Below are 17,053 nucleotides of genomic sequence, written 5' to 3'. Positions count from 1 at the left end.
GAAGCTATTCAGCCTGATCCTCTCACCTGCAATGAGGAGAGACTAAGGAGTGAGTGCTGTAATGACCAGGTATAGTAGAAGCAGCTCTGCCAAGTCTTCCACTTCACACTGGCAACTCACAGCCTCTAGCCCTAACCTCCTTCCCCTCTTCACAGGAGGTTGTCTGCCTCCTGTGCTGTCCTGTCATTGGCACTATGGGCCCTTGTGACCAATGGCCCCGTCTCCAGTTGCTGACACTTAGACCTCTCCACACAAGCGCAAGCTACAGAGTGAGTCTGCACAGGAAAAAATAGTAAAGAATAGGATTTACTAAGAAGGTAAGGGAGATTGCAGTCAATGCAGGACTTGATCAGACACCCATATCAAGCAGGAGCTTGCTTATACACGACTGTCCTCTTTTATATCCACTTCTCTCCATTCTCTCATGCTTGTAATTCCTTCCTCCCACTTTTTTCACCTTTGTCTCCTCCCAAATAAACAACCTACTTTAGTTACTTTTGCACCCTTGGTCCCACTTTTGCTACATCCTATAAACAACCTACTTTAGTTACTTTTGCGCCGTTGGTCCCACTTTTGCTACATCCATAATCACATTTGGCATTTCTGATATCGTTAACTGTAACACCTCAGTCTTATATGATATAGAATCATTTAGGCTGGAAAAAAACACATTTGGCATTTCTGATATCGTTAACTATAACATCTCAGTCTTATATGATACAGAATCATTTAGGCCGGAAAAAACTCAAAGATCATTGAGTACAACTGTTAACCCAGCACTGACAAGTACACCACTAAACCATGTACTCAGGTGCCATATTTACACATCTTTTAAATACCTCCAGGGATGGTGACTCCAACACTTCTCTGGGCAGCCTGTTTCAATGCTTGGCAATCCTTCTGGGAAGAAATTTATCTTAATATACAATCTAAACTTCCACAAGGTCCTTGGCAATCCTTCTGGGAAGAAATTTACCTTAATATACAATCTAATCTTCCACAAGGTTTATTGATATGGTAATCTGGACACTGTTTTCTTTCCAAGATTTCACTCCCCAAGAGGTTCCCAATATTGCCCTGCAGTTCTCTTCTCTACTGGTGCAGCTTGTCCTTCTCTCACATAGTTCCCCATAACCAGATGTGAAATCCAGTCATTTCTCATGGTGTTACCCTGTAATGTTTGCCAGCTGCTCAGTCAGCTGTTTGTTATGTTTGGCGGTTTGTCTTGTTATGTTCAGTATTTTCTCATGGTCTGTTTCATCATCTAAGTCTCATGATGGGGCCTAGTCATCTCCCTGTGTATTTCAGTGTGGAATGTAAACCATAATGTGTCCTGCTGCAGAAATCACAGAATACAAATAACATGCCCCTTACATGGAATCACAGAAAACCCAGGTGGAAAGGACTTCTGGAAGCCATCCAGGTGAGTCTTAAGAATTGCCAAGGAAGGACATTTACTATCTCTTTGGGCGACCCGTTTCAGTGCTTAACTACTCTCACTACAGAAGAATTCCTTCCTTACATGTCACCAGCATTTCTCTTGTTGGTGGAAAAGTTTCCTCCTGTCATTTCACTGTACATGTCCAACTAGAGTCTGGCACAAACAAAGTTCTCTATAAATCAGAAGAAATTACTCTAAGACAGCAGCTAAGACTCCTCCTTAGCCATTTCTTCTCCACGATAAGCCAGGTCCATCCCTCTGGCCAGCCCTAGCCTCACAACCATCCTGGTGGCTCTCCATCAAGCTCACCCAAGCGGCCTCAAGTCTTCCTGAAACACAGCATGAAAGGGAAGTTTGCTCCTGTACCCTATGAAGTCCACTTTCCTGCTTATCCCAATCGCATCAGCAATGTGTGTGGTTCAGGGCAAAGACCAGGTGAAGAAAAAAAAATCGATGAAAATTAAAACCAAATTACTTAACGAAAACAAAGTTCAGTTGCATTTCCCCACAAAAGGTTCCAAAAGACTATAGGGTCATAGAGATGTTATCAAATACATCACAGTTTTCAATTCAGTGGAATCACTTCTAAATCAAGGCTACCTCTTGTGCACAGAAAAGGAAAGAGACAGCCTTGTGTGTAGAGCACTACAGGCAGGGAATCTATTCCAGAGCTTTAAATGAATGGAAAGATATTGTCAAGGTTCAGAAAAGGAACTTGGTATCACCTGGCTAAGGATGTTAGTATTGTCTGAGTTGCTAAGCAACGATATAATAGTTATTAATTTCAAGATCAAGTCATTTCTGCCATTTCAAGAATGAATTACAGTCTACTCTGCATTATTTAGAGGAAACCAAAATGTGCTTTGCATGTGATACAGTACTTCTCACTCTTTCACTTTACAGCAGCCTCCCACTAACATGTTCACACACTGGTTAAAAAATATCCCTAATCCAAATTTGGATACCCAGATAGAAGCCATCTTTCCTCAGTTTTTCCCCTGTCTTTGAGATGCTTTAATGTCACCGAACCTCAAGCTGAGCTCTACCACTCCTTTTGTTTCTTTGTATCTGCATCTCTCTCTGTATATGACAGAAAGACATATTATGGTAATCAGTGTTCTACTGAGGGCACAGCATCTTATTTGGTGCTTATGAGATTTATGAGCTAAAATAAGTCCTGGTCAGCATAGATGTTAACTATTTAAAAAAATAATTTACAATTTCCAGTTTGTAGCAGTGGAATAGGTGGCATAGCATGTTCAGACATTTTGGTTGTTCTACCATTCCAGGGTAAACAAGAAAATTCAGTGACATGAAAAAAGATGCCATAGAGAAAGCCACACAGGATAAGGTGGGATATTATTTAAAAGATCAACAGCTTAAAACATTTGCAGATGTAAGTACTTATTTATGACCTTTTGTGCTTTATGCAACTTAAGAAATCTGTATCACATACTTAAAAGTAATACATTGCATAACTTCTCAACAGTTAAAATTATTCTGCTTTCAGTTGTACCATCAATACAATGGGTCAAATGATAACTGTCACCTAGTGAAAACTGGAGAGGTTTTACTGATCTCAACAGACCAATTTACACTGGTCAAGCACCTGATTCATACTTCTTCACACACCAACCTCCTCACTTGGCACTTCCCAACTGCCCTTCGGGGAAGGAAGGTGATTTCATATTTGCAGTCTATCTGGAGATTTGTTTATTTTTTAATAAGGAAAAGTTTCTTCTGGGTGCTATTTGAGAGCGAACAATAGCCCTTAATCCAAAACGCGGCTCTTAAGCACACAGTTGCATCATGAATATTTATCCGGCCACATGCAAAAGCTCTGAGCATCTTGGCTCTGCTGTTCTCCTTCTGCACGAGACCCCCCTTTGTTGGGAGAGCGCTGCCATCGCAACCAAGGGCAGCAGAAGGCGAGGGGGCTGGCAGGCAGGGAAAGAAAGCAGGTTGGGTTTTCAGGCTAATTACAAGGTTTTGTGTTCTGGGTCACCTTGTAAATGAGATATGATGCTCAGAAAGCTGCAGCCAAAGCTGCTCGGCAGAAAGTGGAGCAAATACACAAAGGTTCTGCTGGTGTTTACCCTTTCTTGAACACAACCTGCAATTTTCATGGTGAGCAATTGCAATGGCTCTAGAAAATTGGTTCCTGGCGCATCTTGCTAAATAGACAAAAGTTGTTTATATGAGCCAGGCTGTACAACCATTTGCTCTGGTTCTGGTGAGTAATCTGTATCAATGGACTTCCCCCCTGAGAATTTTTTGGACACAGTTGCTAAAATGCATTAAAATTAATTCTAACACAGCCTGAAGGAAATGGATTTGAGCACCTCTGCAAGCTAATGCTGCTTCAAAATATTTTGTCATATTGATCAGTTCAGCATTCTTTCAGCTTAAAGCTAACATGTTTTCTGTTTATTTGTTCTGCATGTGCAAGGCATTTCTAGCCTACCTGAGGAACAGGTCTGGAGGCAGGTGGAGCCTGGTTCCTACATCTCTTCTGCCTGCAGCCTACGCTTATGTTTCTCATATACTTTTCAATTCTGCAGCTTGAACCATACTTGCCACAGGAATATTGTGAAAATTAGTATTTTCACTGCTCTTTGGAGATGCCTTACCCTCACTCCTGTTATTTTCTGGATGATAGCAAGCTGGTAGGTTATTTATGCAGTAGGATTCAGTTTTAAAATGCTGCTTCACATAAATGAGCACCAAGGAGAATTTTACTCTTAAAAAACCATACAGGGTGTATATCTGGTACACTCAGACCATACTGGGGCTGATTCCTGATAGAGGATACTGATGCTGTGGGAACACAGACCTGCAGACAGGACTGTAAGAGCACTATGAGGCCTCTCAGGTAAAGCACAGCCTAACATAGCTGCAATCCACACATCAGCTTTACCTGTGCACCTCTGCAAGGAGAGGACTTTGCTGCTGAACATTTGCAGCCCTGGGGGCATTTGAGAGCTGTGTAGGTGTGGCACTTGGGACGTGGCTTTGTGGTGGACTTGGCAGTGCTGTGTTAATGGCTGGACTCAAGGGTCTTAGAGGTTTTTTCCAACCTAAACAATTCTATGATAGTGTTTACCCAGGATGCTGACAAGGACATCAATATGGACCTCTGCCCCTCACAGACTATTCCCAGCATGCCATTAATGAGACCTATTCTCTTATGGCTTTGGCTTTGTTCCTGTCTGCCTTGAGCAACACGGATCAGTCACTTGCAGAGAGAAAAACAAGGCATACAGTGAATCATCACTTTGACAGCTCACGTCAGGCATGTAACTGCTAGAGCCTGCTCATAAATTTCGGGGTCACAAGGTTTAGCTTACATCGGAACCACCATGCCTAAGACCTACTTTTGGACTTTGCCTGTTTTTTAGCAAAATATTTTAACCTAGCTCAACTTTTATAATTTAGTCAAAGAACGCCTGAGTTAAACTTTATGGTGTTCAATATTAAGAATTTCTCAGGAATGTAGTAGGGTTGGTTAAGATAATCTTGTCTCTTCTAGCCTTATATGAAGCATTTTTTTAAGCTCCTTTATCTTCTTTCAATTCCTCAGATTTAATGTTTACAATCACTCTGGTTTTGCAATTTGTTTTATCTTAGTTGTAATAATACTAAAGGCTGCTGTTGTATAAGAGCTTCAACTGCATAACAAGTCCAGTCAATTTTGCATATTCTCTCCGCAGCAATGGGGCTGCATCTTCCTTTAAGACACATCAGCCCTTTGAAATTAGCAAGCAATTTGTTGGTCAGTGCGCCTAAACACAGAAGAGGCAGTAAATCAATGCCTGCCCCCAGGTCCCTGGGTTCCACAGTTATTGCAAAACCTGCAAAATTAAACAAGATCTTTATTCTAGTGAACAGAGTCAATTCAGACCAATGGAAGAAAGAGAGAATATTGTCAATTCCTCAGGCAAATCTAAATCTTTCATCCCACCCTTCCTGGGGCTGCCTCAGAATGGTTGCAAAGACAAGTCCTAGAAAAATGGATCAGAGTAGCCTTTTTTGCCTCATCATCACATCTCCCAAAATACTGCTGCCTCTGCAATACTTTTTTTTTTCTGTTGCTATGCCCAGGAGATAAACCAGCTTCAATTATTTGCAGCAATTTATAAATATCGATGAGTCCTGAGGATGCCTTCTTTGAAGGGAATACATGTCCCATTAACCATGTATTTGATTACTGGGACCTGCTTCAGCCTCCTCTTATTCTACTGATAACTGGACAAAGTGTATGGCAAGTGTTCTGCAGCTTTCTAGCTCTGCAGCTTACCAGATCACTTGCAGAAAACAGACCAGCAAAATTGTTATAATTACCTTCAATTTTTAATAGCTCTCTTGTGCTGTGGCTTTAATCTGTATAAAACTGTTACAGCTGAGTAAAGAAAACAGCTGTTACAGCTCATGAAGCCACATGCTGTCTGAAGGAAGTTCAGTACCACTGCACAAAGTGCATATATTCACTTCTAAAAATGTAAGTTATTAGAGAATATAGAATTATAGTTTAAAAATAAAAGGCTCATGGATTCTTACCTGACAAAATGTCAGTATGGTATGGTATGTACAGTGTGGTGTGGTGGTCAATCCGTCAGAATCTGAAAGATGCACAGTTCCTGGTTCTGTAGAGCTCAATGACTGCATACCTGTACATATAAATACCATTTCTATATGTATTGACATATAATTGCTAACATGCATCTGTGGTTATTTAAATGATTGTACAACTGCAGGCTATGCCAGTTTAAACCTTTACATATTCATTTAAATGTGTCTTTGTTTACTTGACCAGCCCCAGAGTGGAGATGAGAAGATAAGAAAAGGAAATGCCAAAGCAGTGAGATGATAGAAATTCCTTTTTCTGCACTTTTCAAAATGCATTTGATCTAGTTCCCAGATGGTTTACAGGGGTGAGTTAACATGCTTCAATATTAAAACTCAGTCTATTAAGCTGTTTTGAAAGTCAACTTAATTTTATCTCAGTGGCAAGAGGACTTAGACAAAGCAATGTGGTTTTATGCTGGAGGATCCTTGTGCAAAGGAGGATGTCTCTATAACTCTCAGTTCAATATTTACTCTTTAAAAGCACATGTACCTGATGCAGCAAAGGTACATGTTTCAAAGGTCCTTGTCTTTTGCCATCATGTATGAAAGAGGATTTTAAAACATCCTATCAATGTTGACACAAGATGATTTCATCCTCTGAAAAAATACTTGGGGATTTTATATATGAACCCTAAACTGACATATACTTTATGCAAATGTTTGCTTAAAAGCTGTGTACATTTTCTTTTCCTTAAATGGCATGGTTCTGGATAAATACAGTGTCTGCAGATATCTTTGTAGGCCAGGAATCTGACTTGCCCAAGTACATTTGTAATCCTGAAATGATAAGGAAGAACAATCATCCAGGAACAGCAAAAGCAAGATTATCTGTCAGGGAAAGTATGTGTTAGAGAAAAGCTAACATGCATACATACAGGGAAGGCTGTTGGAGTTGCCTAATAGTGTGTGCAACTTTCGGACATCAATGATGCATAGAGGAACTCTGTTTGCATTCCCTGATGGCCTTCAAGATCCCTTGTAAAGAATCTTAGAGCATCTCAAGTTTTAAAATGTCAGAAGTGAAGACTGGAAACAGTTCAGAGAAGAGTGGCAAGTATGATCTAAAGTACACAGGGGCTTCCATATGAAGAACAGCTAAACAGAGTAGCCTGCAGCCTGGAAAAAAATGATTGGGAAGGGAACATTGCAGTATTCTATATAACCACAAATGAGGTGATGAGGAGAGAAGGAGATGCTTTCTCCATATCTCTTCTAATGCAAGTACTAAGAATTAGTGGATGGATGTTTCAAAACAAATGGAAGCAGAGGCCTCTTCGCATGATGCAAATATGGACTGTGGAAATCCTTGCTATGAAATTTTATATGTGTTGCAGTTTAAACGGGTTCAGAGGGCAGCCCAACAAATTCATGGAGGAAAAAAAAAATCCATTGAGACTTCAAAAGCTCAAAGGTAATATACATCAGGAAGAGGATGTCATGGAATCAAAGAATTGTTAAGGTTGGAAAAGACCCTTAAGTGTATCAAGTCCAACCAGCACTGCCAAATCCACCACTAAACCATGCGCCCAAGTGCCACATCTACATATCCTAAACCAGCAGAAGCAAGCAGTGTATCCATACAGTCACCTGTGTACTGCTACTTGTTCTGAGGCTCAGTTTTCTCTGCCTCGAATCCTCTCTTCACTTGTGTCTCATGTTTCCTCAGGCTGTTTGTGTTCCTCAAATAATGATAACAGCAAGAGCAATATTTTCATGGCAAGCTTTGTAACTGATTCTATGACAAATTTTGGAGAAAAAAAAAAAAAGAGAGAGAAAGAAGTGGGTTTACTAATTACTTTCTTTCTTTTGCTTTCACCATAATCTCAGTGAGTTCCAGCATGTACTCATAATGGTTCTTTCCCCTCCACTCGATTTAAATAGAGCATTATTGCTGAGCAGCAAGTTAGATTTTTCCTGCAATCTTAATGCTCTACAGCCTCTAGAGAAGACAGAGGTTACATGTATGCAGAGCAACCTCAGAAAGCCCACTTATATAAAAGCAGAGTCTGTCCAGAGAGAAAACACATTCATAAAGCTATGTGTCTTCTGCAGTGTGTTGCATAAGAAGAGAAACCCCTGGGCTGAGTTAAAAGCAATAAAAATGCTGTCACATAATTTATGCTGATTGTACTCTGAAAAGATTGCTTGAGAGTTTTTCAATTTTCTTAATGTGAAAGAAGATATCTGAAAGGAGAGATGTTGTTGATACATTTCTTTTAACATACTTCTCTTAAATAAGATTTTGTGTATCACTGAATCCATCTTTTGTTTTATTGAGTACCAGATACCAATTCAATCATTCAAGTACTGTAACCTAATATGTGATGACTGAAAATTATATTAAATAGTCTTAGACTGAGTGACACCTGATGTTTGATTAGAGATGTATTCAAAGCCATTTTTATCTGCTAGAACTTCTTGGGTCTTGGGCTTTGACCATGCAAGAGAATCTCTCAAAAAGTATAGGTCAAATGTAATAAAATAATAGATAATAGTTTATTATTGAAAAGGTAGCTTACTTTGAAACAAATAATAAGTTTGAAGATGGAATTTCTCATATGTTTAAATGATAATCTCTTACTTCAGCAGTGTCTTTCTAAGAGGCCTAAGGGTAAAGCATTTTCCCCACAAGGGCACCTAACAGTGATTTCTGTGACAGACAGGTATAAGCTTCTGTCCGTTTTACAGATGAAGACTGAAAATGTCCATGATGGTACAGAAGTGGCTCGGTATATATCACTACATTTATACAATCACAGGAATTTTGAATCCTTAGTGACATTTCAAATAAAAGATTATGAATGTCAACAATTAACATGAAGAGAAAATGCTATTTTTTTCAGCAGAAGTTATATAAATATGACCCAAGTATCTCATTGAATAATGCAGCATGACACTAATTTTGAATTACCTTTTCCCAGATTATACATAAAAGTAGCTTTGTCTTCCTTTGAGGAATATTTGGATAAATTTGTTTACTGCAATGACCAAATTACAAACAGCATGTGAAGTAAATTCAGGTCAGATCTTTAGGAGTGGAAGTTTTACATGTAATTTCTTAGCACATAAGGGGACTTTTCTTTCAGGAGAAGAGAAGGAATTGTTTTGAAGATTTTCATACTGTGCAGAAATATGTTTCATTTTTACAGTCTGCATTACATTTTGTGGAGACTAAATACAATCTCATTCTCAGTATGAAATATGACACAATACAGAAAATACAGATTCCTGATTTCAACTAACAGCATTACAAGAGCTGTTACAGGAGTGTCTTGTAATGTGTGCTCCTCCATTATTTTAATTAAGAAAGTATACAGAAGGATCTTAAGCATATGGAAGTAATTGAAATACATGCAGCAAACACAGTTTTCTGAGAGCAGAGCTGATACTCGTGTCACCTTGGCTCTCTGCTCTGCAGAGCTGGAAGGACATCTGGCACCTGTCCAGAAATGCTGCAGCTATTAATCATAGTAGAGTAAGAAATGACTTTGTGTTGAAACATGAGTATCCAGAAATATTCTTGGCAAGGATATTTCTCTATTATGAACTTGCTGTTAAGCTCAGTATTTGGAACACTTCTTGCACATTTTTCAAGCCTTTGTTTATATAATTTGCCTTCTAAATACATTGATTTAGAGAGGTTTCAGTATAACTGCAAGTTCAGTTAGTAGTTTCTAACCGATCTAGTTAAGACCTCAGAGATCATTAAAGGCAAAAAGAAGTGGATTGTAAGGTACCTCTTCTCTATTGCTATGATCAGAGGAGATCAAAGCTGAGATTACAGAGCACGTTGGATAACTACTAGAATCATACAATAAGCACTTTCAACCACATGGGAGCTGCATTCATCAAATAAAGCAATTTATAAAAACATCACCATATGAAAGATTTGGGAAATCATCAAACCATTCCCCCCACTTAGCTGTTCATCCAACTGAATTGGAAAGGTCAGTCAGTGAAACCCAAACTGCTCTGCCTAGAATGGCTTTTTGCATCAAGAAACTCGGCTCTGGATGGTGTGAGAGTAACAGATTGCCTCAGGCACACTGGTGCTTTATCTTACTCTGAGAACCCGCTAGAAATGACAGTGCCTTGATCTGCATGGAAAAAAACCAACCCTAATGAGAGCTATGGGTTAGATATACCCACAGCTGAGCAGCTGCAGCATCCAACTCCTACAACAGGTACGTCTGTCCCTGTCAGACTTCACAGCTCTGCATTAGGTGTCCTTCATGGGGAGGTTTAAGCTAAAAGAGGTTTCAAGGACAGGGGAAGGCTGGGCACCCAACTGCTTCTCCTTCAAGTAGGAAAAGGGACAGAGAGGATGCTGAGCCTTAACAGGTTGCAGAAAAATCCTTTGCACCTTATCTATTTCTTTCCATGCCCAAGCAAAAGAATTTTATACTGACTTTGTTTATCCTAAGTGGAGCATATGCTCCGTCTTAAAGAACTGTGTGCCCAGCAGCATTATCTAGTATCTCATTTAAAAGGGTATATAATAAGGATAATTAATAGGACAGTTTAGAAAAATAAGCAATGACCTGTAAGTTCATATTCCCTATTGTTTTCAAAATCTTACTAAAAATTCAAGGATACACTAGAAACTTGAATGGCTTCATATTTTCCTTTGAGATAAATTTGCGTTGCCCTTCAATTATTTTAGATTTTTTTTGCCTGGTTGATATTATTTTAATGTTAGCTTTAAATAAAATTCCAGCTCCATGGAAAACTCCATCCATGCAATCCAATGAAAGAGCAAAGATATAATTCTCCTTTAACAAATGTCTTGAAGGTTATCATCTAACCAGAGCATACATCAGGGTAATTCATACATTATCCCCTTTTCAGAGAACCAGTTAACAAATTAGAGAAAAATTAAGTTGGATTTTTGTGTTCTATATGCAATTGGAAACAGAAAACACCATTGTTTCTAAGAATTCTTTCTACACTACAAATTCAAGTGGACTTATCCTGGCTACCTTTTCTTCTTTAAAACACACATAAATTACAGCAGTTACCTGTTACGCTAAATGTGGACAGTTGCATCAATAGCAATATTTTGCATGGCCAGCCCAGAAACAGTAAGTGAAACAAGCATAAAATAATAGAATAAGAAAGCGTCACAAAGTTGGAACTGAAGTTGAGCAAAACATGAACCCTGATAGTTTAGTGGAGGGCTTTTTCTCTTGTTTGGTTGGTTGGTTTTATTTATTTTTATTCCTAAGCCACAAAAACGTTTTCTTACACAGACAGAATCCCCACAAAACACATAGTGCTGACATCCTATGATGATGTGACCTATAAGGAATGCTATTCCCTAATCTTCCATCTGCACTATCCAAGTTGACCCCTTTACCATGACCACCTAGATATCCAGGGGAAGCACGTAGTCCATGCGTTGGCTGTAAATCATCTCTCCAAGCCAGGGAAGCCTGGGACTTTGCTTCCATCACCAAACATGGGTGTCAGTGTTGGGGTAACCATCTTCACTGCAGCCAGCATTGGATACTTAATTTATTAACTAACAACGATAAGAAACCATACACTTACAGAGCAGATATTTCACACATTTGCAGGGCCTTGGGACTGTGGAGATTCCTGCCCCCATGGCTCTCTGACTCCTGGCTGATCCCAGGACTAGGGGTGATGGCTTCAAACTCACAGAGGGTAGGTTTAGGTTATATATTATCAGGAAATTCTTTACTGTGAGGGTGATGAGGCACTGGAACATGTTGTTCTGAGAAGCTTCAAACTCACAGAGGGTAGGTTTAGGTTATATATTATGAGGAAATTCTTTACTGTGAGGGTGATGAGGCACTGGAACATGTTGTTCTGAGAAGCTGTGGATACCCGAACTCTGGAATTGTGCAAGGCCAGGTTGGATGCAGCTATAAGCAACTCCCCTGTGGCAGAGGGGTTGGAACTAGATGATCTTCAAAGTCCCTTCCAACCCAAACCATGAATCTATGATATAAAAACAAGACTTCTTGGAAGCACCAGTTGTTAAGTGTCCTACTCCACCAAGTCTGACATACAACTCGCTGTCAGCACTAGGAGCCAGAATACTTCAGCATCCAGATCAGGATCTACAGGCCTCTTGCCCCTAAATGTTCTCTCAACCAGGCAGGCACATGAAACTACTGTTGATGATTTTGCTCTCAAGCTCCTTTTCCCACCACATTTTACACACAGGAAAAATACTCTTCACCCTCTCAACTCATGACCTACATCCCACTTAACAGTCACAGGCTTCAAAAGCTCCCAGGGACCTAGGGCAATGTGCTGAGGAAAAGGCAAATACGGTGTGCCTTTTCTTTGTCACTGGTGTCTTTCAAGTTTGTACAGTAAAATAGTGAAGGAAAAAGGGACAAGCAGTGGAACATATACAAGAAAAAGCAAGGGTGCAGACCAGGGTGGGGTACTATCAGGCAACAATGAGATTAGACTGCTAGGTAAGAATCTTTAAAAGAACACCTAGTTTTCTGTTTCTCTTTGTCCTTTTGCCATGTCAAAGTCTGGTCAGGCCCAGTGGTGCTTTGGATGGGCTTTGCTTCACGCAGGTATCTGAGCACTGAAGGTACTACAGGTTGATGCCATAGGTTGCACACAACTCAAACATACCTAAACCCCTGTTAAAATCTTTAGCAGACTAGGTAGGTCCGCAATGGAGTGCATGCATATAGCTCTTGCCCAAAACCACCCAGTTTAGCAACTAGAAGAAAGTTAAAACAATATAATCTGGTAGTGCAAAAAAAAAAAAAAGAGTCAGGATACATCTGGAAGAACAAACATAGGCATGAATGTTTCCAGCCTGACAGAGCTCCTCTTGCTCCCACTGCAAACTTACTCTTCTGCACACACACCGTGGAGCCCAAGGTGCTGTTCCATGATGGGACCACCTTACATATGAACAGTTACAGATCCCACAGACAAGCTTGCAGCTAGCCAGCAGCATTTCAGGTGACAATTGCTGCTCCCCAAAATCTTCTGCTTCAGGTACTAAATGGGAAGTTTTCACCACAAAGCCAAAATACCAAGATGACATTACCTTCAGAGGTAAAATTTTAACAGCTGAGTGTTGATACACATTTTATTTCTATCACTGTGAGTCTAAGGAATTGCTGTTTTTTCCCAGTTTCTCCCACTCCAAAGAGTTGCATACAACAGACAAAACACCAGGATATAGAATTTTTCACATTTTTATTCAACAACTTGCTTGCAGAAAATGAATAAACAAAAGCTTAGATTAAATACTGTACAAAATATTAAAGTTGTTGAGGAGCTAGTCCCCGGGTATGCTCACTTTCTATATCCTCAAGTATCTGCAGTGCAGCTCACAGAACATAACAAGAACATCTGAAGGATTTCCTGGCTGTAACTCATTATGACACATGAGAACAGCAGCCCTTGACAGGCTCCTGCTCAGCAGAATTTGGCAAGATGAAAGCAGTCAACTGTTTGTCAACTGCAATTTTTTAAAAGAGGGAAGTTTACAAATATAAAATAATCAAGTGTAATAAATGCATGTCTTACAAACAGATGAGCCCACAATCCTGAGGCACACTTTTCAGAAAGAAAAACAAACAACCAACCCATGGTTTTCTGCTCTGGAAATGCACTTTGTGAGAAATGCTCTGTATTGATGGCCTGTAGGCAATTACATCTCCAAAACCTTTCAGCAAAGAAAAGCAGATTACCATAGGAAGTTTCAACTACAATCTCTGAGTAGAAGGCTTCAGAAAGATTCAGTAGCTTCAGACCAGTATCAGCAACAAGCATCAAGGAGCTTTACAGTCCATCACTGCCATTTTTAGTACAGTTGTTACACGGGCTTGGATTCCCCCTCTCTCCAATCAATGTTTGAACATAGTGGTGTCAATTTACAGGACAATGTTAGAGCTATCAAAGGCCAACTTAAGGAGGAGGATCTTCTCCTCGAATAGCTTTGTACTTTGCCATGTCTTCTGGGAACACCTTTGTCAGTTCTTGAATTAACAGGCTTTTAAATTTCTGGAGAGAGAAAAAAAATGTATATACATTATCTGCATAATTTATTTAGATAACATCAAGCAAAGTTATCTGATGAACAGAAATGTTTGTCTACAACACGGCTCTGCATTTCAGTGACCTAACAGAGTGGTACTCAAAAAAAACCCACCCTCAAAACCAGACAAACACAGAAAATTATGTTGACAAAATCCAGATAAAATGATCAAATGAAGGAATTCTGCTAGGAATGCACCAGGAGAACTAAAATGCTCTTAAATTCCCCCAAATTAACTAGCATTTCCACCTAAGAAATTCAAAGCAGCTGGACCTCTCCAGTAAACTCTGGTGCATCAGTATCTGCCTCACCTTATTAAGCAAAGCTGATAAGGACATGTCCTCTGGAAATGATATGGAATCCACTCCACCTCCAGAAAGAAACTCACACCTGGCTTAGAAATACATAATTCTTCCTACAACTTTTAGAAGCACAGAGCATATCAAAAGAAAGAGAAGCTGAGGACATATGGAGATATGTCTCATTCTGTGTCACAAATTGCCATCCTCCACACTAATTTTAAGTTCAGCCAAGTAACATTCTGAAACACAAACAGACTCTTCTCTAAACACACTAAACTTCCTTTCCTGACTGTGTTTTTCCACAGCAGTTCAGCAGTATCACAGGACGTTTAGGCTCATCCTAGATTACAGTGCAAGTTCAAAAACCCTTAAACAATGGTATATGCTTTCATTAATTTCATAAAGATTAACTCATGCTTATATTGCATGTTTGACATTGTAACCCTCTCTAAGATCCATTGAAGACTGGCAAAAATGCCCCTTTTTTTTTGCTTATTTCTAAATTTACACACATCAGAAGTACAGACCTGTAAAATAAACCAAATAAAACATCTGTACTGCTGCATGCAACTTTAACCAAAATAAAGTCACAGTGACATCTGCGTATCCAACTGTGGGATGAATTACAAGTTTTCTTTCGAGAACAGGGTATGTTAGCATCACTTAAAATACAGGGATGCAGACCAATTCCTAATACAAACCACTGCATAATGGATTAGCTGCAAAAGTGAAAAATACTCATATATTTGCAGAAAACTGTGAACTTATCAAACACATTATTGCATTAATGCTTTCATTATGTCTGTTTTACCTTCATTGTGTCAATTTTTCCTTTTACTTGCTCGTTCTTAGCCAGCGCTCGCTCCAGACACTCTTTGGTGTAAAGCTGAGGGTTGCGGCCTTGATCTATGTATCTGGAAACAGAAAAGAGAATACCTACATGATCTTATTCTTATGAGGATGCCCTCCAAGGTTTGAAATTATTCATCCTGCTGTCTTTTTCTTACTACTACTACCTGAAACGTGCATTTCACAAACCACAGTTTAACTTAGCCACTTCCGAAGGCAGCTCAAGGGGGAACTAGGCCACAGCCAGCAAACAGCTCTGTTTCCAGAAAGCCTGAAGAGCTTTGAAGAAAGTATTAAAAGCAAACAAAAGTATGTATCCACAAGCTCCTCACAGGCAATAAGCACAGGTGAACAAAGAAAGATAGTCCTTTTCCAAGCAACTGAAAGGGCACTAACCATGAAGCAGCCAACTTAGGCCATGGTGAGCAATAAGCACACAGCAATATGGCACCCAGCAATTCAGGGATGAGGAACTGCACATACCATAGTAAAGAGTAAAAACTGACACATCTGTACCAGCAAACATGTAAGTCTATTTCTGCTTTGCAATACAAGTGCCTGACAAAGTGGAATTCCACTACTGAATAAACAGAACATTTAAGACTATCATCACAAGCTTACAGCCAAAGTGAAAGCCCAGCTAAAAAAAAAGTCCTGTATAGCCACTAACACACTAACACAGCAGACCAATGACACACAAATGAAAGTTTACTTACTAAATTGGTACCCCTGCCCATGGCAGGGAATTGGAACTATATTGTAGAATCATAGAATTTTAGGGGTTGGAATGGACCTTACAGGTCATCTAGTCCCAACCCCCTGCTATGAGCAGGGACACCTACCCACCAGACTACGTTGCTCAACGATTCATCCAGCCCGGCTTAAAACACTGCCAGGGTTGGGGCAGCCACTACTTTCTTGGGCAACCTGTGCCAGTTTCTCACCACCCTCACAGTAAAAAACTTTTTCCTAATATCTAGACCAAATTTCCCCTCTTTCAGTTGGTACCCATTGCCCCTTGTCCTATCATTGCAGTTCCTAACAAAGAGTCCCTCTCCAGCTCCCTTGCAGCCCCTTCAGATACTGAAAGGCTGCTATGAGGTCTCCACACAACCTTCTCTTCTCCAGGCTGAACAGCCCCAACTCCCTCCCCCAGCCTGTCTTCATAGGGGAGATGCTCCAGACCTCTTATCAGCTTTGTGGCCTTCTCTGGACTTGCTCCAGCAGTTCCATGTCTTTCTTATGCTGAGGACAACCAGAACTGCATGCAGCATTCCAGGTGGGGTCTCACGAGAGCAGAGCAGAGTGGGAGAATCACCTCCTTTGGCCTGCTGGCCACATTCCTTTTGATATCTTTAAGGTCCCTTCCAACCCAAACCACCCTGTTATTCTACAAAGACACCTGCAGACTGTATCTGTTCTCTTACCTTTCTGCCTTCTCAAAGGCAGAAGGTACTCCTTACCCTCCTCTGCCTGCTCACACTCTGGTCAGGCACTCAGCAGACCTCAGGGAAAACATCCATGCTGCAAAGACACGACACCTCGACCCACACCAACTGCAGCGCTTTGCCTTTCCCAGACGCAAAGCTACTCACTCGAAAACTTCCAAGGGCACGCTGATATCGTGGAGCTGCTGGCGGCATTTGTCGATATCCTGCAAGCCCGTCACCATGAAATTCCTGTCGGGAAAAAAACAGAGAGGGTGTCAGCCGGACAGGGGTGCGAGGCCGGCGGCAGCACACGCACCCAGTGAGAGTGAACCTGAGGGTATTCCCTGCCGCCCCGCACATT

The 17,053-nt window shown here is 40.4% G+C and overlaps 1 protein-coding gene across 1 annotated transcript in view; it reads right to left on the bottom strand.

The window, feature by feature from the left end:
• Positions 1 to 13,124: 13,124 nt before the first annotated feature.
• MED10 (mediator complex subunit 10) overlaps positions 13,125 to 17,053 on the bottom strand; it is a 4,139-nt gene continuing 210 nt past the window's right edge. The window contains exons 2-4 of the mRNA XM_009080590.1: positions 16,858 to 16,941; positions 15,225 to 15,327; positions 13,125 to 14,077 (exon numbers count right to left, since the gene is read on the bottom strand). Coding sequence (XP_009078838.1) covers positions 13,982 to 14,077; positions 15,225 to 15,327; positions 16,858 to 16,941 — 283 coding nt within the window. The 3' untranslated portion in view covers positions 13,125 to 13,981. The remainder of the gene's footprint in view (positions 14,078 to 15,224; positions 15,328 to 16,857; positions 16,942 to 17,053) is intronic.

The sequence above is a fragment of the Acanthisitta chloris genome, unplaced genomic scaffold (genome assembly GCF_000695815.1).
Source record: "Acanthisitta chloris isolate BGI_N310 unplaced genomic scaffold, ASM69581v1 scaffold5658, whole genome shotgun sequence".
NCBI lineage: Eukaryota > Metazoa > Chordata > Aves > Passeriformes > Acanthisittidae > Acanthisitta > Acanthisitta chloris.
Note: the sequence above shows the minus strand (reverse complement) of the source record. Positions and strands in the feature narration are given on the sequence as shown.